The 23,541-nt window shown below is 42.9% G+C and overlaps 3 protein-coding genes across 3 annotated transcripts in view; 1 reads left to right on the forward strand and 2 right to left on the reverse strand.

Moving 5' to 3' along the window:
- Nucleotides 1-1,442: 1,442 nt before the first annotated feature.
- LOC143482911 (cytochrome P450 2G1-like) lies at nt 1,443-6,522 on the reverse strand. Its single transcript, XM_076981489.1, has 9 exons — nt 6,239-6,522; nt 5,454-5,616; nt 4,904-5,053; nt 4,564-4,724; nt 4,248-4,424; nt 3,976-4,117; nt 3,242-3,429; nt 2,055-2,196; nt 1,443-1,746 (listed from the first exon to the last, which is right to left on the reverse strand). Exons 1-9 carry the CDS (start codon nt 6,410-6,412, stop codon nt 1,565-1,567), a joined length of 1,479 nt encoding a protein of 492 aa, XP_076837604.1. The 5' UTR covers nt 6,413-6,522; the 3' UTR covers nt 1,443-1,564.
- A 3,295-nt stretch (nt 6,523-9,817) lies between these two features.
- On the reverse strand, nt 9,818-15,897 carry LOC143482913 (uncharacterized). The gene is made up of 5 exons (XM_076981493.1): nt 15,822-15,897; nt 14,419-14,677; nt 13,873-13,906; nt 13,374-13,548; nt 9,818-11,379 (listed from the first exon to the last, which is right to left on the reverse strand). Exons 1-5 carry the CDS (start codon nt 15,868-15,870, stop codon nt 11,018-11,020), a joined length of 879 nt encoding a protein of 292 aa, XP_076837608.1. The 5' UTR covers nt 15,871-15,897; the 3' UTR covers nt 9,818-11,017.
- Nucleotides 15,898-18,913: 3,016 nt separating this feature from the next.
- The window catches only part of axl (AXL receptor tyrosine kinase), a 35,061-nt gene continuing 30,433 nt past the window's right edge, over nt 18,914-23,541 (forward strand). Inside the window, exon 1 of the mRNA XM_076982181.1 lies at nt 18,914-19,539. Coding sequence (XP_076838296.1) covers nt 19,383-19,539 — 157 coding nt within the window. The 5' untranslated portion in view covers nt 18,914-19,382. The remainder of the gene's footprint in view (nt 19,540-23,541) is intronic.

Raw genomic sequence — 23,541 nt, forward strand, 5'->3', positions numbered from 1 at the left:
CAGAACCTACAGAACCTCAGAGCCTACACCATGATCAAGGTCACTGGAGGCTTCGAGGGGTCCATCAGATTGTTTAGCTCTTAATGCTAATACAGATACAGTGAATGCTGATATAGTGACACTCATTTAAAATGTGTTTGAAATACTCACCTGTGGCTAACAAGCCTCACATTCTTAACATTTTGTGTGTCAGCAAATATTTTGACTGAAACCTGGCCGTGGAATATGGATTATTTTCATCTAAATAACCTATGACCCTGACTGTGTTTGGGTGCGGTGGAGGTCTCGCTGTAGTCTGGAAGAAACACTGAACTCTATGCTACATCTGAAGACTATCTGACCTATATTGGTAGAGTAAAAGCATTTCATTGTATTTTAGTGAATCGACCCTCTGGCCCAGCTCAAACATTTATGAAGTTTATGGTTTTTCCTTCTACCATTACAAAAAAAATTGTGTTACTAATTCCATGTTACATGTTCTAACAACTTGACTGAAGTCTCTGGGAGATTGATCATTTACGGTTTTGCACCTAAACTATGGAACACCTTGCCTACATTTAGAAAGGCTCTGTTGATTCTTTTAAGAAAGAAGAACCATTTAAACAGGCCTTTGACCTCTATATTTCGACAAGCCTTTAAACAGGTGTGCAGCTCTTCTTGTTTTAGTTACTGTGTGGTTCAGGTGTTGGTGTTAGGTTTTGGGGTTAGGTGTTAGGGTTAAGGGTTAGGGTTAGAGTTAGGTATTATGGTTGGTTTAGGTGTTGGCGTTAGGGTTAGTTTTTAGGATTAGGTGTAGGTGTTAGGGTTAGGTGTGGGTGTAGCATTAAGAAACTACTGAAATCATTATGTCAGTGAAAGACAGTGGTGTGATTGTTCTCAGGCGTTCCTTGTTAAGAGTCTAGTTAATGTCTTGTATTTAAGCCCTGTTTCCCATGTTTGTTTGCTGGACTTTGTTGAAAGTACAGCTGTACTGCTCAGTGTTTTCTCATAGACATTGTTCTATAGACATTGTGCTTATAACGTCTAACCCTGTGATTAGTGTCAATCATGTAACTCTCTCTGGACAACCTGGTGTTTTGACCCCTGAATGTTTTAAAGGATTATGTCTCTGGGATTACCTCTATTAAATCTCGCTGTTCTCAGTGTGTGAGTGTGTTCTCCTCCTTATCGCTCTGTGAATGCGGCATTGTGAATCTATAGTTATCAATTGTTTTTGTTTATTATTATTGTTTAATTTTTGGTAGTTCAAAAACGAAAATCTATTTTGACAAGCATTTTTAATCTTTATTTCCTTCATAAAGCATAGCACAGGATATTTCCTGTTTCTGCTGAATAATATACTTTTTTGTTAACTTTCAAACAATGTAAACAATGTAAATACACAAGTTGTCATAATTAGACAATTTTAGAACAATAACAAAAAAAAATTCATTTATGTCCAATATGCTGAAGCACTTTATAAACAAAAACCCAAAAGACCTGAAAGTCGAATTTCCTGCATTATGCTGCTTCCTGTGTGTCCAGGTGCGGCTGAAATCTCTGCATCCTGCAATACTGTGTTTGATCAGCGGGGGGAGGCAATGAGCTGGAATTTGCGAGGCAGGTTGCCAAAGCTGCTAAATTCAGGGGTGGGATCAACACTATCTGGGCCACCAGGAGTGCTGAAGGTGAAATTCTGGAGCAGAGACACGATGAAAAGAAAGAGCTCCATACGAGCCAGAGACTCACCCACACATGACCGCTTGCCTGCAGAAGGGGACAGAGACAAAAGTCGTATCCATCACTGCAGAAACTTGCACATCTTCAGGAGGGACAAGACTACAGAGGTGTCAATTCCAGAAAGTCCTCACCAGGATTTTGCTCAGGCTTCCTGGATTGTGTTGATTCCACTAATTTTACCTGGATTGCACTAATTAGAAAATCTAGCAAGCTTGAGCAAAATCCTGGTGAGGACTTTTACTTTCTGAACCTGGAATTATCACCTCTGTAAGACTTCATAAGATGGAGAGATTCCATTTTTTTGCAGATATAACAGATGAAAACGACAGCTTTACCTGCTGAAAAAGGCAGAAAAGCAGGGTTGGTTTTGAAGTTTCCATTTGTGTCCAGGAAGTTTTTTGGGTTAAACGTCCAGGGAGTCTCCCACATTTCCTGATCCCTCAGAACAGAGTGGAGCAGGGGAATGATCACTGTACCCTGAATGAAGACATGATCATTACCAAAGGGTTTGTACTGTTGTAAGGAGGCTCTGCTGGCCTGCATGTGCAGCTCTGTAGTCACATTGCACTGTTAACCACTGTGAAGTGTTAGAGGGTTAGGGTGTTAGGGTTAGAGAGTTAAGGTTAGAGGGTTAAGGTTAAGGTTAGAGGGTTAGGGGGTTAGGGTTAGAGGGTTAGGGTTAAGGTTAGAGGGTTAGGGGGTTAGAGGGTTAGGGTTAGGGTTAGAGGGTTAGGGTGTTAGGGTTAGAGGGTTAGGGTTAGAGGGTTAGGGTTAAGGTTAGAGGGTTAGGGGGTTAGGGTGTTAGGGTTAGAGGGTTAGGGTGTTAGGGTTAGGGTGTTAGGGTTAGAGGGTTAGGGTTAAAGGGTTAGGGTTAAGGTTAGAGGGTTAGAGGGTTAGAGGGTTAGGGGGTTAGGGTGTTAGGGTTAGAGGATTATGGGGTTAGGGTTAGAGGGTTAGGGTTAAGGTTAGAGGTTTAGGGGGTTAGGGTGTTAGGGTTAGAGAGTTAGGGGGTTAGGATTACAAGGTTAGGGTTAGAGTTACAGGGTTAGGGGTGTTAGGTCTAGGGAGTTAGGGTTAGAGGGTTAGAGGGTTAGGGTTAAGGTTAGAGGGTTAGGGGGTTAGAGGGTTAGGGTTAAGGTTAGAGGGTTAGGGGGTTAGGGTGTTAGGGTTAGAGGATTAGGGGTTTAGGGTTAGAGGGTTAGGGTTAAGGTTAGAGGTTTAGGGGGTTAGGGTGTTAGGGTTAGAGAGTTAGGGGGTTAGGGTTAGGATTACAAGGTTAGGGTTAGAGTTACAGGGTTAGGGGTGTTAGGGTTAGGGAGTTAGGGTTAGAGGATTAGAGTGCTAGGGTTAGAGGGTTAGGGTTAGAGGGTTAGAGGTTAGGGTTAGGGTTAGAGGGTTAGGGTGTTAGTAGTACGGTTAGAGAATTAGGGTGTTAGGGTGCTAGGGTTAGGGTGTTACGCTCTGTTGGCCTGCATGTGTAGGTCTGTAATCACATTGTGCCTTTATCCACTGTGATGGTCACCTTAGGGATGGCGTAGCCTCTGAATGACATGTCGTCCATTGTACAGCGTGGGAGGCCGAGTGGCACTATGTCCAGAAAACGCTGCACCTCGTGGATTACTGCATCAGTAAAGGGGAGGGATGTCCTGTCCTGCATTAAAGGGCTTCGTTCTCGTCCAATCACAGAGTCAATCTCAGTCTGCATTTTTTCTGATTGGACAAAGTGGACAAAAATTAGCATGTAGTTGGTTAGATAGTAATGCAGTATTTTTTACATTTTAGGAACTAGAATTTATGTGAAAACTGAAAACCTGCATTTGACATTAAGATAACAACTGATGATAAGTGATGACAGGTGATCACGTAATAATGTGATCAAATATGTGATAACATGATAAAAGAGTTAGGGTTAGGGTTAACCCAGGACAGGGTTAGGTGTTTAGGGGCATCCCTTACCACAGTACGTGTGAACAAGAAAGACACAAGGGGTGAGAGTTGGTGTTGGGGCTGGGTTTAAGGTTCGAGTTAGGATTAGGGTTAGGGGTTAGTGTTAGCTTGGTCTCTGTTCTGAGTCTCTGTGTTCAGTCTGTGAGCATGTATTGGTTTTCCTGGTTGTTTGTACTCGTGACGTGTGTGAGAACCTCACCCTGTATATCAGGGTGTCTGATCAGCAACATGAGGGTGTATCTGATAATGTCTACCCTGTATATTAGGGTGTCTGATCAGCAATATGAGGGTGTATCTGATAATGTCTACCCTGTATATCAGGGTGTCTGATCAGCAACATGAGGGTGTATCTGATAGTGGTGCTGGTGGTCTCAGTCCCTGCCAGGAACAGGTTGAGGACGGTGGACACCAGGTTTTCATAGTGGAACTCTGTGTCTGGACTGTCTTTGACCTATTGGACAATTACAGTGAGGAAAATATGTTTATATATATATATATACAGTCACAAAGCAGTAGGCAGACAAATTTAAATGTGAGCAGACTAAAATGTAAATGTGAGCAGTGGTCATCAAATGGCCTACCTGATTCATTCTGATGAGGAAGCAGTCAATAAAGTCTCTGGGGTTGTTTGGGTCCAGAGTCTCTTCATGAGTTTTTATTTTTTCCTTAGTAAAGTTCCTGATGTTGTCCACTTCACCAAATACAGTGTGCTGACGTCCAGGTATCCATTGCAGCAGCCAGGGGAAGATGTTGTATGCCTGTAGAAAGGGCAAATATCTGGTTTAGGGTTAGGGTGAGGGTAGGGTTAGGTGGTTAGGGTTACTGTACTACATGACATGAATTGGTTAACTGGTGTTACCACACACACACACACACACACACACACACACTCCTTACCTGACCCCAGGGACTGCTTATAAAGCGTAAGAGTCCAAAAACGATGTCCAGTAAACGTAGGAAGTTGCTGTCATCGTAGCTGAACCGCTGTCCAAACACGAGTGCACAGATCACGTTGGACACGGCCCGGCTCATGTAGAACGTGGGGTCAAAGACAGCAGCTGCAGGGAGCACATACAAGTAAACAACAGTCAGAGAACAAAGTTGTAGTTGAATATTGTAGTTGAACATATATACATATATAACTAGAATTATAAAATACAACATTTGGTGTTCTCACAGTTGTCATAAACTGCGGGCTACACCACTGGTTGACGAAGAAACAGACGAAGCTCCTCACAGTTTGTGTCTCTGACAGAGTCTAACAGGTGTTTGCTCTCCTCCTGAATCCACTCCTCCATCCTCTTGCGTCCCATCCCAAAATCTCTCAGCGTAGTGAGCGTGAAACGGCGGAGCTGACGCCAGCGTTCTCCGTTGCTGATCACCAGTCCTGGTGAATGATTCTTAATGAAATCCTTCAGATAATCTGGTTTACTTTCAGCCTTGGAATGTTTTGTTTGTACTAGCCACAAATTTAGCATAATATACAGTACCAGTTATGGAATTTTTTTTATAAAAATTTTACTTTCACCATAGCACCATGAATAAGGATTAGCTGTTCCCACCTTGGCTTCCTTAATTGAAAGTTTGAATAGAGTTTAAATCTGTTTGTCATGGACGAGGAATGGGGCAGGAAGCCGAGGTGATCTCCAGAACGCACGTTTATTGACAGATACTCGCTACAAAGGTAGCAGACATGAAACATGCACACCTACACACACCCAAAGGGAGGAGGGGTCCGGGGCTGGATCGTGACACAGTTGTTGAAAGCCATGTGATTTCGGTCTTACCGTAGCCCCTAGTTGCTCTGTGTATGAAGGGAATAGGGGCTCTTCCTGCAAAAAGATCTGCATGGTCTACCAAGGCCTCCTTCACCACACTGTAGCCCACCAGCACCACCGCCTTCTGGGATCCAAGATGCACCATCATCACGGGGCCATAGGTCTTGCTCCACTGTTAAACGCATACAATGAGTACCACTACTGTAGCAGCACAACTGTACCACAAGCACTACTGTAGCAGCATAACTATACCACAGGCACTACTGTAGCAGCACAACTGTACCACAGGCATTACTGTAGCAGCACAACTGTACCACAGTCACTACTGTAGCAGCACAACTATACCACAGGCACTACTGTAGCAGCACAATTGTACCACAGTCACTACTGTAGCAGCACAACTGTACCACAGGCACTACTGTAGCTGTACAACTGTACCACAGGCACTACTGTAGCAGCACATCTGTACCACAGTCACTACTGTAGCAGCACAGCTGTACCAGTCACTACTGTAGCAGCACAATTGTACCACAATCACTACTGTAGCAGCACAATTGTACCACAGGCACTACTGTAGCAGCACAACTGTACCACAGTCACTACTGTAGCAGCACAATTGTACCACAATCACTACTGTAGCAGCACAACTGTACCACAGACACTACTGTAGCTGTTTCCTACCATGCTTTATGCTGTCTGCTGTATAATATAGTTCAAACTGATAAAGAGCTCTTCACAAAAATGTGGTGGGGCAGCAGGAGAGCTGTTGTGATCCATTCTGCTTCTCACCTTACCTTCAGGAAGCTTTTAAAAGGAGCACGTCTGTCCAGTGTAAGCAAGTTTCCGAGCACGGGCACAGCAGGAGGTCCCGGAGGCAGAGGGAGACGGCGGCCTCTCCTTTTCCATCTGAGCCCCACTAACAGAGCCAGCACCAAGCCTGCCAGCAGCAGTGTGTCGGAGATCTCCATGAACACTCACTGGGGAGACGTCCGGCAGATCCTGTATTTGTTTCGATTTTACTGCTTCTTTTGGTCTTCCTGCTCAGTCACGGTGCTCAGACAGTGTCTGCACCTGGGGGCCAGTTCGGTGTAGGTTAGCGTTAGCACTATCTCAGTTAAGCATGGACCCAGTTCAGTGGGGAGGGCTAAAATAACAGACTCTACCAATTGCAGCTCTGTCTCTAATGGGCCAAAACAAACAGAGGACTGTGTAGAGCAGAAAACTGCATGTTCACCACACTCCAGTACTCCTACACACCTACATTCCAGTATTCCAATACTCCTATACTCCAGTACTCCTACATTCCAATACTACTACACTCCAGTACTCCTACACGCCAGTACTACTGTACTCCTACACTCCAGTACTCCTAAAATCCAGTACTCCAGTACTGCTACACTCTAGTTCTCCTGTACCCCCGTACTCCAGTACTGCTACACTCTAGTTCTCCTGTACCCCCACACTCCAGTACTCCTATACTCCAGTACTCCAATACTCCAGTACTCCAATACTCCTACACTCTAGTACTCCTACACTCCAGGTCTCCAGTACTCCTATACTCCAGTACTCCTACATTCCAGTACTCCTTCACTCCAGTACACCAGTACTCATACACTTCAGTACTCCTACACTCAGGTACTCCAGTACTGCTACACTCTAGTACTCCTAAAATCCAGTACTCCAGTACTGCTACACTCCAGTACTCCTACACTCCAGTACTCCAATACTCCTACACACTTACACTCCAGTATTGCTACACTGCGGTACTTCTACACGTAGATACTCCAGTACTGCTATACTCCAGTACTCATACACTCCAGTATTCCTGTACCCTCACACTCCAGTACTCCTGTACTCCTACACTCCAGTACTCCAATACTCCTACACTCCAGTACTCCAATACTCCTACACTCAGGTACTCCAATACTGCTATACTCAGGTACTCCAATACTGCTATACTCCAGTACTCCTACACTCCAATATTCCTGTACCCTCACACTAGAGTACTCCTGTACTCCTACACTCCAGTACTCCAGTACTCCAATACTCCTACACTCCAGTACTCCAGTATCCCTACACTCCAGTACTCCTACACTCCAGTGCTCCTATACTCCAGTACTCATGTACTCTTATACTCCAGTGCTCCAATACTCCTACACTCCAGTACTCCTACATTCCAGTACTCCTACACTCCAGTACTCCAGTACTCCAGCACTCCTACACTCCAGTACTCCTACACTCCAGTACTCCAGTACTCCTACACTCCTACACTCAAGTACTCCTGTACTCTTATACTCCAGTACTCCAATACTCCTACACTCCAGTACTCCTACAGTCCAGTACTCCTGTACTCCTACACTCCAGTACTCCAGTACTCCTACACTCCTACACTCCTACACTCCAGTACTCCTACACTCCAGTACTCCTGTACTCTTATACTCCAGTACTCCAATACTCCTACACCCCAGTAATCCAGTACTCCAGTACTCCTACATTCCAGTACTCCTGTACTCCAGTACTCCTACACTCCAACACTCCAGTACTCTTACACTCCGGTACTCCAGTACTCCTACATTCCAGTACTCCTGTACTCCAGTACTCCTACACTCCTACACTCCAGAACTCCTACACTCCTATAGTCCTGTACTTCAGTACTCCTACACTCCAGTACTCCTGTACTCCTACACTCCAGGACTGCTACACTCCTAGAGTTGTTTGAAATTCCTAAATTGAAAATGTTATCCTGGAGCAGCATTAGGAGAGAACATCTGTGCTCAATAACGCTAACCCTAGGTCACTATAGTGGATAACCTCCCTCCAGGTCTTTAAAGTGGATAACCTCCTTTCTGGTCACTATAGTGGATAACCTCCCTGCAGGTCACTATAGTGGCTAATCTCTCTGCAGGTCACTATAGTGGATAACCTCCCTGAAGGTCACTAAAGTGGAAAACCTCCTGCAGGTCACTATAGTGGAAAACCGCCCTGCAGGTCACTATAGTGGAAAACCTTCCTGCAGGTCACTATAGTGGCAAATCTCCCTGCAGGTCACTATAGTGGAAAACCTCCTTGCAGGTCACATTCTTGCACCTTCTTATCTGTCCACACTTCTTCTTGCCCACAAACCATCTCGTACACTCAGGTCTTCTACTGATGGGCTCCTAATTGTCCCACTGTCTAAACTCCACTTTGGTTGATCGGGCATTTTCCAGACTTGGTCCTCGTCTGTGGAACTCCCAACTGGGATCAAACTATCTTCTTCACTTTCCATTTAAATCTAATCTCAAAACTCAGCTCTTCTCTCTTGCCTATGGCATTTCTTCTGCCTGAACTACTCTACTACCCACTGTTGATGTTTACAGGTGATATTGTTGGCTCATTGATGTCTATATTATGTCATGATGATGTCGGCAGTCATGGCCTGGTGGTAGGGAACTGGTCTTGTGACTGGAGGGGCGTGGGTTCAATTCCCAGACCTGAGGCCATGACTGAGGTGCCCTTGAGCAAGGCACCTAACCCCAACTGCTCCCCGGGCACCGGGCTAGGGCTGCCCATTGTTCTGGGCATGTGTGCACCACAGCCCCCTAGTAATCACTAGTGTGTGTGTGTGTGTGTGTGTGTGTGTGTGTGTGTGTGTGTGTGTGTGTTCTAACAGCACAGATGGGTAAAAAGCGGAGGACAAATTTCGATTGCAGTGAAAAATCACAATTGACAAAATATGGCACATTTACATAATAACTATTGAGCCTCTGCTCTCTGTGTTTTGTGTGTTCTATATACTGATGGTTGTAATTGTCTTTGGGTGTTAGAAAAGCGCTGTATAAAAATAAAGTATTATTATTATTATTATTATTATTATTATTATATGAAACATGACGATTGTTGTTTTCCTGAAACAAATCACTGCTTGTACCTTCACTTTCACCCACATTAGAATGACTCCACATCCTAGAACAACATACAAAACCCCACACACACAGTCACCATGACTTCAGCCTTTTTTTACTGCACAGATATCTCCTTCACCTTTGTATTTATTTACCCACATACAACTCAACACACACACACAGAAAGACAGACACACACACAGACACTCAGGCACAAACATACATCTCAGCTAAAGAGGTGGAGTTTGATTTGGAGTTTGATATGGATATATGGATTTAGAAGATTCCAGGACATGATGTCCTAATTTGGGCAGCTGCTGAAATTAGTTTTTTTTTCAGGAGAAACCCTGTATGTATTTTCATTACTGTAACATGTTCTCTGAATCCATTACAATATTCATACTCACATATACAGGGAGTAAAGATAGTCAGTTTGCAGTTACAAAAACATTTATTAGTGACGGTACTGCAAATAAATACAGACTCAAACTTAAACAACAGAAATTAAAAACTGATATCCAGAAATGCAAAGAAACAGACAAATAAAGAGAGACATAAATAAACATACAATGTTAACCATGAGGACAACAAGTGCTATCTGTGGTATTAGTGGTTATTTAAGTGCTCAACAAACAGGTGAGTCTTTAGTCTACGCTTGAAGACTGCAAGAGTTTCTACAGTGTGAACAGGAAGTGGATCTATAGCACTATATCTGTAGCTCTATGACTGTAGCTCTATGTACACATTTCTGTCTATAGCCCTATGTCTGTAGCTCTATGTATGTAGTTCTGTGTCTATGTCACATTCTATGCATCTAAAGACCACAAGTCCCAGAAGGCTTCACGCCGTCCCCGCAAATCTTCATCACAAAAATGCTGAGTTCAACTGTACCATCTTACTTACCCTATTTAACGTTTTCCACTGCTTGCATTGTGTGTTGAGTGCATACCAGTTATTTCTATTGACCTGTTGTTATGGGGTATGTCTTTTGCGTCTTCTTTGATCCGATGCCTGTTGTTTTCCCTGGTTTGGATACTGGACTGTTTTTTGACTCATGACTCACTAAAATTGTGTATTTTTATCCAGTGCTGCGTGTGTGTGCTTTGTCACAATGTCAGTCTATAGCTCTATGTCTGTAGCTTTGTGTATATAGTTCTGTGTTTATAGCCAAAGCTTTACTCTGTGGGGTCCATAAGGCTGAGTGACACAAGTCTGGGATAACCCTAATAATATAGATAGAAGCAAAGTCCTTTACTTAATAGAATTTTTAAAATCAAGTATCTGAAATAGAAATGTATCTGAAAATATCTGAAATAGAACACAGCAGATTCATGAGCATTAGCTGCAGCATTAACACTAGCATTAACACTAGCATTAACATCAGTACCAATTACAGTAAATATGGATATCATATATCAGTGTGTATTTATAGGTGTCATGGATTACTGTACATGAACTTATGAGTTTAGTAAATGAACACTTTCAGAGTTCAAATAAAACATTGCCGTCAGTGGTTTTGAGGAGATGCAGTAAGCATGTGACTATGTGGTGGGTAGCATAACAGAACCCTAGACTGGATCTTCTCCTTACAGTCCCACCCCTCTCTCCCTCCGTCTGCCGCTCAGCCTAAAGAACCCGCATCATCCGAGCAGCAGTACAGAACCTCTACGATCCACACGGGCAGAAACGCTAGAACGCAAATCCCCCACAGTCAAAGGCGTCAAAGTCAGAGTCACCCTCGAAGTCAAAGCTGTTGAAATGTGGCGAGTCGCCTCCTTGGCTGCAGCTGGAGAGGGAGGCCCCGCCTCCGAGCTCGGAGAAGGCTGTGGAGCGGCTCACGTCTGGGGCCCGCGTGGCCACGCCGGAGGAGGAGGAGGAGGAAGAGCAGGAGCTCAGGTAACCTAACGTGGAGGAGGCCGCAGTCCCGCCCATTAGCAAACAGAGCGTCCTCACGGCTCGGACGTCGCTGCTGTTACCATGGCGCAGACAGTCTTGGGAGGGGTGGGCAAAGGTTGCTGAAGGCCTGTGTCCAGAATGCTGGGGTAGGTTACCTGGACAGGAGAGATACGGCAGGTGACATAAGACACGTGACAGGTGAAATAAGACATAAGACACAGGAGGGGTACAGCAGATGACATAAGACACGTGACAGGTGAAATAAGACATAAGACACAGGAGAGATACAGCAGATGACATAAGACACGTGACAGGTGAAATAAGACATAAGACACAGGAGGGGTACAGCAGATGACATAAGACACGTCATTTTTACCCAAACTCACTGGTACGGTGCAGTCTGTAAGCGTTTAGATGATCACTCCATACTCAAACACACTGGATACATTTAAACAATCCATATATATTGTAAATGAGTTAAGGTGATATAAAACAAGGAGATGAAAGAGTTTTTTCCTGCATATTCAGTACATTTACCATAAAGAAAAACTTTTTAATTTTGCATGAACACTACAGCCACACATGCTGTATATACTGCATGGACAACAAAAACAACAAAAAAGAAAAACAAAAGGACAAAATAACTTCAAGCTTCCTCCATCACCTGCTGAATGGATCTGCGTGGGTGGGGTTGGCCACCACCTCCATGCCAAAGACAACAGCAATGGAGCGTTTGGTGGAGGTGAAGCACAACAAATCGTGGTTGTTCAGTGAACCAGTTTGTACCTGAGCAGCCCGGTACAAACTTATGTTGTCCCAGACGACAACAAACCTGGACCGTTCTGGTTCATCCCCCTAGTGATGGAGAATGAGTGTGTTGTGCTCTGTGAGGAAGGTGATGATGTGCACAGTGTTGTAGGGACCAAGAGTGGCATGATGATGAACACCATTCTGGCAAATGGCTGCACACATTGTAATGTTGCTGCCAGTGTCCTATGATGTTCACTACAATATTGTATAACAGTATGAAATAGGCATAATGTCAATGCTGTGTGGCACAGGACACTGGACTATCAGTGAGTGGATACCAGAGCATATTCATGCAAATTCATTGCGGAGTTGTTTCACACTGTCACTGGCCCAGTCCGGATAGACACACTGAATGGATGTTGCTGATGGTGACGTTGTCAGTAATGATGTGTTGTTGTAGTTGTCAGAAACATATGCTGTTGTTTGCTCTGACTATATTGATGATGGTCTCTTTCTGTTCTGAGTTGGATAGCTGTCTTCGTCCTCTAGCAAGGGGTAGTCTAGTAGTGCAGAAACATGATGTAGTATGTATAGAGGACAGGTCTACTTATCTATTCTCATGTTGAAATGTCTGGTTGATGCTACAATGTAGCAGCACAGATCGGGTTGGACCCTTTACCTCCAGAAAACCCAACGCATGTTTGACCACATGGCCAACCAGAGTGGCTCTGATCTCATCCATTATGGTTGCTCATCCTCTTCCTCATTCTCGTCCTCTTCATCGTCATCTCTATGCAGTATTGGACTCCACTGATGTGCAAACAAAGATTTGCAACTTGTGTCCTCTTTATAGGGATTAGGCTTTCATGTCTAAAGATTTGTAAAAAATTAGCTAGAAGTGTTATAAACTGTGAGGACTGGGTTTGGATTTTGGTATGTGAGTGTAGCAGTTGTGTGGCAGTGTTTTCCAAACAAAACACATGGTTTTCAGTTTTGAATATCATGTCTTATGTAAGAACTGTGTTTAATGTTTTGCAAAAAGTGTGTTGAAATCTGCTTTGTCAATTGTCATTCAATATAGTGTAGGAGTACTCCCTTAAGATTAGGGGTGTCAAAATTGTGGCCGGCAGGCCAAATTTTCACTGGACCGCAGCCTCTGTTGACCACAGCATTTTATATTTCACCAGAAGATAGCAGTAGACTAAAAAAGCTATTTTATATTTCACCAGAAGATGGCAGTAGACTAAAAAAGCTATTTTATATTTCACCAGAAGATGGCAGTAGACTCGGTCTATACCGCAGTCTCTTGACCAAACACCCCTTGACCATGAATAGCCATTCAGTCAGTCAGCCAAGGGCTGAATCTATAACAACAGTTACCGTGGCGCTGTGAACCCACCTCTGCTTCTGACGGAGCTCTGTCTGCGCTGAGCGTGAGGGGAGCTGACGTTCTCGTCACTGAGGTCAGAGGTCAGGGGTTGTTTATCAGAGGGTGGGACAGGCAGTAAACATCTGTCTGTGAAACAGGGGAAGAACCTGTGCTGGCGTTTCAGGCTCAGAGGTGCTGACAGACCCTACAGGGAGGGACACATTAGAAATGCAGTAAACACTAAAGCTGACTGTGTCATAGAGTACACAGACCAGGAAACAAACAGTAGTTGAAAAGGGTTAGACCATCACTAGAAATTTTTATAAAAATATACCACACCCCTGGTCTCCTATACAATTTATTATATACACAGAGCGTAACACAGAGCGTAACACACAGAGCATAACACACAGAGGGTAACTCACAGAGGGTAACACAGATCTTGTTTTGTAACAAACAAATCTTGTTTTGAAAGCTTTAACCATTTCAGAAAGCAGGGTGATAGAGCTAAACATGTTTGAAAACTCACCTCTTTGACTTTCCTCAGTAATGTCAGCCACTGACTGGGTAAAAGGATATCCATACAATGTATTGAAAGAAATAACTCACTAGAATTCAAGAACTTGATACACAATGATCACATTCATGGACTAAGCTTATTAGTATTTCTGGATCATATTTATAATTTCCATTCAAATTTACAGTAAAATAAATGTTACTAATTATCATGTGCAACCTTCTGGCAGTCATGTACTTTTTCATTTTACAGATAAATCTACATGACTTGGCAGGATGCCAAAATATACCTGTCCATTGTTTATGTGGTGTACACAATAACAATCTCCATTCTTCTAAAAGATTTGAAATAATTCTAACCTAACCCTAACCTTTTACAGTAAAGGCTTTCAAATCTGACATTTCAAATCTTACCTTTCAGGTCCTTGAAAATGTTTCCTAAACCCTGACCCTAACCCTAACACTAACCCTGACCGTAACCCTAACACTAAACCATGATCCTAACACTAACCCTAAGTTCATGAACATCGTCTTTAACTGCCTCCATGCTCAGACTTACCTGCAGTCTTGGGGGTTGTCAGACAGCAGCAGTAAGAATTTGTCCTGGGGAAAGATCAGGGCAAAGCAACAGTCCCTACGCCCTCCTGGGGGCAAACGGGGCAGGTCCATGATTTCTCTGCCATCCACTACAGACCAAAAGTTACTCTGTAGCGCCACCACCTGGTCTGGAGGAGAATCCGCATCCTTGCACACAGCTAGACTGCCTTCCACTGTCAGTATCACATATTTCTCCTTCCACTGTTTGAATACGAAGCCACCTGAGGGGAAAGCAAAGGAAACGTAAGATGTGATGAGAGACGGAAGAACAGCAAAGTGTCCGGCCGCGAGATGCTTGTGGTCTGCGTGCTGGAGCTAGCCTGATGGGCCAGTCTTACTATGAGGATACGGGTCAGGGCAAACAGTCAGGTGTCATAAAGCGGATAATCCTTCTGTGATTAATAATTCCAGGTCAGACATCCATTCTGAAATATGAATTTCTCAGTGTTCTTTGAGCAGAACAGTAATGAGAACTCAAGTAAGATCAGAGTAATATCAGAACTCCATTTTGAATGCACAGTTCAGTACCAGTACTGAGCATGATTATCTTAGTGTTTTGTGGGGATGGTTCCCACAGGCCAGTGTGGTCTTGTATGTTTGTGACAAAGATGTTTTAGACACATGGGCTATTTTTATTACACTAAAATGATTTTACTTTACATTGAAATCATAAGGGTATTGGTGTCTTGTTTTTAGTAAATATATGTGCATATATTGTGAGGATGTATATTGCGTATTTACATCTCAGTGCAGAAACTACTCTACAGACATGGAGTAAATCTGATCTAATCTGATCTAATCCGATCTTTAGATGCAGACCAGTCAGGTTCCAATGTAGGATTTTATGTGCATTTATTTTCAAAGTGGAACACTAATCTGTTTAGAGTGCAAGTCCATGACATACATATAAAACAGATTAAAAGTTAAGCATATGCAGAGAGAAAGAGAGAGAGAGAGAGAGAGAGAGAGAGAGAGAGAGAATGAGGCAGTTTCAAGCGGTTTCAGTATTTTTTTCTTTTCATTTTTCACTTTCTTTTCAATTTTTCCATTTCTTCCATCATGTCTATAACTGTATTTAATTATACCATATGCCCATTGCCTAGGAACCGTGATGTAATCTTGCAACAGGATTTCCATGCTTAGAAAAACGGAACGGACAAAGATCCTCTAAAACAAATCACGTCAAAACGTGTGCAAGCTGAATCACAGAGAACTCCCAAAATACACCAGCAGTGCAGTTCACAGTGTAGTGAGGGTGACAACAGATGCTTAAAGAAAAACCAAAGAGAAGCATAAGGAAACCAAGCAGGACTAAACCACTGTCTTCTGTTCCCCAGGGGTGAGGGAAGGACTACGGTGTCTTACCGTACTTCTTCAGAAAGCCCTGGCGTATCCCAGTCAGGCGCGGCTCCATCACCAGCAGAATCCTCTCACACAGAGACCCAAGTTCAGATTGCACTCTCTATTTTGTGTGTGTGTGTGTGTGTGTGTGTGTGTGTGTGTGTGTGTGTGTGTGTGTGTGTGTGTGTGTGTGAGTGTGTGTGTGTGTGTGTGTGTGTGTGTGTGTGTGTGTGTGTGTGTGTGTGTGTGTGTGTGTGTGTGTGTGTGTGTGTGTGTGTGTGTGTGTGTGTGTGTGTGTAGGTGTGTGTGTGTGAGAGAGAGAGATTGAGATTAATCCCCAGTCATTTGGGGCATTTCAGAGTCAAGTCTATCTGAAGCAGAGGGGCATGATGGGATTGCTGCCAGGACTACAGGGATATATTGTCCACAGATGCAGCCACAGTTTCCCTAACATCTCGTGCTGGAACCCTGCAGGTGTGCATACCTGGTTCATCTCACCCTCATTATCCTGCCCTGCACTTACTGATGAAATCATTTGCCAACTCACTAGATAATTTGTAAACAACGAGTTTAAACTCACAGCTCTCTGCATCGTAGAACATATTTGTTTGAAGGGACTATGTCACTTTGTGTTTTGATATGATTATTAACCTCTAATCAAACTGCTGGTTTCAAATGAGCTTGAACACCAACCCGTGCACAAACACCTACTACTGCATACACGTCTATTTGCGGCATAATTTCTTTTTTTTATTATTCTTTGCCACGAGGGGGCAGTCGTTCACAAAAAGGCACTTTTTCACATTTCTCGAGGCCTCTCTGTCACGTCTGTGTCCTGGGTGCAGTCTTTGTGTGGTTAGCTGTGGAGACCCACACAAACCCAGACCAACCCAGACCCACACGAACCCAGAAACACACAGACTTGTAAAATATTCTGTAGGCAGAGGTTTAATAACTTGTTGACTGATACATTGTTAGCATTTAATTGAGCACGATGTTTTTCAGTAAAATTACTTATTACAAAAAAGTTTTCATGTCCATAATTTTTTCAAATGCAATATAACTAATATATATATATATATATATATATATATATATATATATATTTTTTTTTTTTTTTGTTGCAAAATTAGTTAGAAATTCTTCAGCGTTTTAATTTGCATACAATTCTAAATTAAATAATAAATTATAACAATTGTGATAGACATTAACAATAAACACTAATATTAACATAAACACTAAATATAAAGCATTAAAATAAGTATAAAATATTAATACAAGCATTAACATTATGCATTAACGTCAACATTAACCCTTAACATTACCATAAACACACACACTGGATTCCCTTTCAAACATTTTTTAGAAGAGTCTTATGGAGTTGCTTGTTCACCTCATTTCTGCACTAAAGCGTGTACCCCATGAACTTACTGAGCCCTCCCTCCCTCCCTTTCTCTCTCACTCCCTCCCTCCCTCTTTCCCTCCCTCCCTCTCTCTCTCTTTCTCCCTCCCTCTCTCACTCTCCCTCTCTCTTCTCTCTCTCTCCCCCCTCGTTCTCTCTTCATGGGTCTGACAGAGCTCCACCCTTGTGTTTTTTTCAAGAAGACGTCCATTCTCCTAATGTTGTGCTTTTAGACTTCGTATTCTCTATAGAACCTCCTGTGATGCCCCCACCCCGAGTCTCTCTCTCTCTCTCTCTCTCTCTCTCTCTCTCTCTCTCTCTCTCCACATGTATCTGTGTGATGTGTGAGCTTGATTTCTCGGGCCCTGTTGAAAAGAGAGTACACAATGGGGTCTTTCTGAGGCGGGTTTGGTCTCCATTAAAGACCCTGGGAACACTCTTCTGTCCCCCTACTCTTAAAGGGCCGGTACACACAGCGGCTGGAATACCCTGACACTGACAACACTGCCCCATGTTTTCATAGGAAGGAGGGATTCCTCTCCATCCTCCGACTTCCCATCCTTCTTCCTTTCTTTCTCTTTTCCCTGACCTTTTTCTCTTTTCCTCTACGGGCTTGTTGCCTCTGATCTAAACAGGCCGTCTACGTTGTCCATAGACACAGAATCAGAAAGCCAATACAAAACATGCATATTCTGTGTTTAATTAAACTGCTGTCTGTATTCGTGTCTTCTGACTGACATTACATGGAATCTCAAGTAAGAACAAAAAGCTGTTTACACATGTGCATCAGGACCTCAGCTGGTTTGGAGTGTTTTAGGCTCTCTAAGCCTTAGTCCAGTAGCCATGTCAGTTGTGTTTATGACACAGTATTTACAATATTTATGACAGTGTTTTTATCTGTTTTATTTATGAAAGTTTGAGTTTATTACAATGTTTATGACAGTTTTGATTATGATAGTTCTGTCTGTGACAGTGTTCAGGACAGCTGTGTTTATGATGGTTATGTATTATGTATGAATATTTGTGATAGTATTTATGACAGTATTTATGACAGCTGTGTATACGGCCATGTATTTCAGTTAGTAATTTTGCAGTGACCCTGTCAATGGGAAATAACATTATCAGCTTTCGCTTCTAGATTTCTAGGTGTGACAAAACAATAACTTACAAACTTCACCTTCTTTGACTTGTCCTTTGGTTTATGAGTCTGTATATATTTAACATTTTGTTTTGAAATTTAGATTTAGATAACTTTTTAACTTTGTTATGCAGTTAACATTTGTTGCTTTTATACACCTTCACAAAATTAAACACGTTTACCTAAAGCACCACCGTTCACAACACGAATGGTTGTAGCAGTTGGTCATGACTTCAAAATATCTAGTTCTACTCTGCTGTGACAACACAACAAAATAAGAAATTATTAAGTAAATAAATTTAAAATAAGATGCCAGATATAGTAGGAACGTTTGCCAAGAATAGTTCAGTGTTTAAAAAACAGCACATGAATGTATTGTTTGTTTAGGGTGATCATTTGGTAATTAAAGAGAAAGTTAGATGGGAATTGTCTCTGTGTAACGAGCATGGCCGCTGGCTTTTCACGTCCTCTGTGAGAAATAACCGAGGTGCGCGAGGAGGCGCGCGCGCGAGAGGGATGCGAGAGGGAGGAGCGCGCGACGGAATGGAAAGAAGTAGCTGAGGAATTTGAGCTCGAGGGGGGGAGGAAGGAGCTCGCGACGTGATGGGAGCCAGTCGGGGTGCAGGAGCGGCACTGAGAACTGTGCGGAGACCACAGCGACATCCACATAAAACCACACTCGGACATCTAAAAGAACTTTTTAAACAACCTTGATTGCAAACTGGAAATGCTGGGAAATGTTATTGTGGTTGTTTGGATGCTGAATTGTTTTGAAAGGGATTAAAAAAATATTTGGTTTTTTTTTTTGCATCGTCTTGGGTGGATTTTTTAAAAGTTGCTACTTTCTCCTAAAAAACTGACGTTTGGGGGAGATCTGAACGAATGACGTTACTGTTGCATCGGGTTTCAGGTTTTTGAAGCAGTTTTTATTCTCGAAACCTGAAAAGACTGGAATACACGAAAGTGGAAAAACAAATCAGAGAAGGTGAGATTACACCTCGGCTCAAATCTCAGGTCTCCGTTTGTAAACACGAGCGATGCGGTGATGCCGACCGAACACGTCGAATTAAACGCGCAAGAACAGATTTCGAGCCGAACCGGACCTAAACGAGGAGGAAAAATGAACCTTTCCAACTTCGCCCTGCTTTGTCTGGTTCTGGTGCCGTCAGCGTTAGTGCCTTGTGTGGCGGAAACTTTGTCAGGTAAGCAACACCTTGTTTATTGTGGTTCCTAAAGCATGACCCAGTCCAGCCCAGGCCGTTTGTAGCGAAGTTAAATCTGAATTTAGATGAATCTGAGCCACGTAATCAGCTGTGTTATATTCTTTCAGTCAGACGTTTTGGGATACATAGCAAAAAAAAAATCTTTCTGTGGAAATCTACACAGTGGGGACAACTACCCAGAAGTGTTATCTGATATCCCGTTTATCCAACAACTTTTGAGTATGGGTTGTGTTTTGAGTATGGAAAAGCCGGAGCCGAGATATGAATAAGTGAAGTTCTCGACGTAAGATGAACATGTGTTACCTACCACACCTTTCTTATACCTCCACACCTACCACACCTTTCTTATTAATACCCCCCGCAGTCTAGAGTAGCAGAGAAGAACAAAATCTCAGCTGGGGACACGCAGCCTAGTTCTGTGCTCGCGGAAATAGTTTCCTGCAAAAGAATGTGAATGTGACTTTTTAAAAGAAAATGCTTGCGATGTAAACTGTGAATGTGGTCTGAATAACTACTAAAACAGTCCTCATCCGCCCTTCTCCCTCCAGAGCTGCTACAAAGACAACGGCTAGATTCTTTTAGGTACTTAAACGCATGGGAGCCAGTTCATTTTACATTTACATTTTATGGCATTTGGCAGACGCCCTTATCCAAAGCGACTTACATTTTATCTCATTTTTATACAAGTGATCAATTGAGGGTTAAGGGCCTTGCTCAGGGACACCTCAGTCATGGCCTCGGATCTGGGAATCGAACCCACAACCCTCCGGTCACAAGACCAGTTCCCTAACCACCAGGCCATGACTGCCCCAGATCATCCTCAGATTCAGGAGGGACGTTTGTTCAGAAAGGAGAGCAGCAGAGAAGTAGACTTAGCGGAGGACTCGCATTACCAAATTATCAAGTTTATTATTGGTCTGCTCATATTCATAAGCTTTGTTATTGGCTAGTGTCTCCTGGATCCTCTTGGTGTAAAATAGAAAGTTCATCGTGTAAAGGTTCCTCTCTATCTGCTCTACTTTATTCCTCTTTGCCCACAGAACCTTCTCGGTATACAGATAATCAGGTGGTTCTTAATACACTTAAAAATTTGGTATCAATTCAGGCGACATTTTGAATTTAAATCGGCTTCCTCTCTGAGTCCTCTAAATAATAATCATTTGTTTCCTCCATCAATTTTGGATTCTGCTTTTTCACTATGGGCTGATAAAGGTATTACGCAATGTAAACACTTGTATGTAGACGGTGTCTTTGACAGTTTTGCTAATTTGTCTACCCGACATGGCCTTCCTGGCACTCATCTATTCCGCTATTTTCAAGTTCGCAATTTTGTGGCTAAATGTTTTCCTAGTTTTCCTTCATTGCCTCTAGAACAGTGTTGGGAAACCATGCTCTCAATGGTTCCTCATCATAGAGGAGTTATCTCGAAATTATATAACCTCATTATGTCTATTAGTGATTGCTCAGATGTAAAATTGAAGGGTAAATGGGAAGAGGAACTTGGAATTCAGATAGAAGAAGGCATTTGGGAACAGGCTGTGGATGGTATACGCTCTACCTCTTGTGCACGACTTGGATTAATTCAGTTTAAGGTTTTATACAGGGCACACTTCTCTAAATCTAGGCTTTCTAAATTGTATCCAGAAGTGGAAGATGTGTGTGATAAATGCCATGGTTCCCCCTGTGACCTTGGCCACGTTTTTTCTTTGTCCTGCACTAAAATGTTTTTGGACGGGTTATTTTACTATACTGTCCACTGTTCTTGGAGTTCAGGTACAACCTTGTGCACTAATTGCTATATTTGGGGTTTCAGACCGCTCTGTTGCACTTGGTACTATGCAAAGAGGCATTATAGCTTTTACTTCCTTATTAGCAAGACGCTGCTTATTGTTACTTTGTAAATCTACCAAGCCCTCTTCTATTTCTTATTGGCTGAGGGACGTCATGTTTTTTTTTAATTAGAAAAAATAAGGTACACACAAAGAGGGTGTACAGATAATTTTTCCAGAAATGGCAGCCCTTTATATCCTATTTTTCCAACTTAAAGGTATTACCTGGTTGAATGTGTGTTTCCATACAAGTGTTGTGGCCTTTCTGTAGCTATTGCTATTGGCAGTGTGCGTGTTGATTGTGGTGAGCTATGATGGGACATGGGGGGGGGGGGGGGGCATTTTTGTTTTTGTGTGTGTTCTATTATAAAACCTGGTTGATGTGTGGTGGAAAAATGGAGAAAGTTATGGAGATATTCTGTATATAAATGCGATGTTGTATTGTGCTTACTTTGACTTTCTCCTAATAAAATGTTTCTGAAAAAAAAGAAGCAGGAGAGCATGTGTTCAGGAGTGTGAATCTGAACACATGCAGACCCATCGGCACAGGGATAGAAGGATAGAGTTAGGGTTAGAGTTTGGGAGAGGATTAGGGGTAGTGGAAGAGGGTTTGGGGAGACGGTTAGGGTTGTGAGTGAGAGGGTTAAGGTTGAGGGAGAGGAATAGGGCACAGGGTTGGGGGAGAGGTTTAGGGTTGGTGGAAGGTTAGGGTTAGAGGAGAGGGGTAGGGTTTGAAGGAGGTTAGGGTTGGAGGGACAGGGAGAGCATTAAGTTTAGGGTTAGTCTGGAGTTAGTATTAGTCTGGCTAATGAGAGGCTGTTACCCGAGGTTGTTATGGGAAACTAGGGTGGGTTAGATTTTGAAGTTTTTGAAGTTGAAGAATTTAGTATAAAACACACACACTCACAGAGGGGGCTTACTCAACATCCCTAACTTTTGAATGTGTTTGTGTTCAGAGGAAGCTGTTCATATTCCTCTCTGATCAGAGGGATGTAAAGGTTAGGTGGCACATGTATGCAAACATTTTTGTGTTCTCTTTTATTCTCACTACATCGCTGAAGTGTACACTCCTCAGCTCATCTAGGGTTAGGTTAGGGTCATCACTACATCGCTGAAGTGTACACTCCTCAGCACATCTAGGGTTAGGTTAGGGTCATCATCACTAAATTGCTGAAGTGTACACTCCTCAGCTCATCTAGGGTTAGGTTAGGGTCATCACTAAATTGCTGAAGTGTACACTCCTCACCTCATTTAGGGTTAGGTTAGGGTCATCACTAAATTGCTGAAGTGTACACTCCTCAGCTCATCTAGGGTTAGGTTAGAGTTATCACTACATCCTTCTATGTGTTTTTGTCTGCTTAGCTTTGAAATGCTGGAGTCTCATGCACGTCAGTGAATAAACTCATTGATAATGTATCAGAGAATTAACTCACTGATAATGTATCTTTGCACAAGCAGAGGTCTTTCTTGAGGAATACCACAGCTGTTACATTTTCCCAGTGATCTGACTTAGTGGAGAATCTCAAAGGCTTTAGATGGAGTTTGGCTGTCATCAATTACAGATGTTTACACGCATGTGACAGTTAATGTCTTTAAAATAGGACACAGGAATGAATGACTAAGCTAGGGGTCAGAGTTCAGAGCTGTGATCTGAAAGATCATCCTGTTTGGATCTTCTGGAACATTAACGTGTGTGTTCATGAGAAAGCCAGCTAACATTGGGCTCAGGTTGTATTTAGCTCCAGCTCAAGAAACTGAAATCTGCCTGCCAGTTCCTAGACAACCTTGAATGACAGAATGAATCTTCTGGGTTAGAGTTAACACCACAACACCAACCCCAGACAACCGTCTACAGTATTTCAGATGTAGGCAGCAGGGTTTGCTACCAGACCCATGGCAGCAGACGAATGCAGGTCATTCCACGTGCCAGTTGGACTATGAGATGGAGGAGAACACGAGAGGGATCAGGGTGTTCTGGCTGGGCTGGTGGCCTGGTTCAGGTCTGGGTTAGTGTTTGTGTGTGTGTGTGTGTGTGTGCTGTAACACTGTACAGTACCACAGTTTAATAATACATAACAGTTAAGGTGTATTAATGTAGTATTAATTCAGTATTATAGTGCTATTACAAGGGTTTTCTGGACAGTATCAATAA

Source organism: Brachyhypopomus gauderio, chromosome 19, assembly GCF_052324685.1.
Source record: "Brachyhypopomus gauderio isolate BG-103 chromosome 19, BGAUD_0.2, whole genome shotgun sequence".
Taxonomy (NCBI): Eukaryota; Metazoa; Chordata; class Actinopteri; order Gymnotiformes; family Hypopomidae; genus Brachyhypopomus; species Brachyhypopomus gauderio.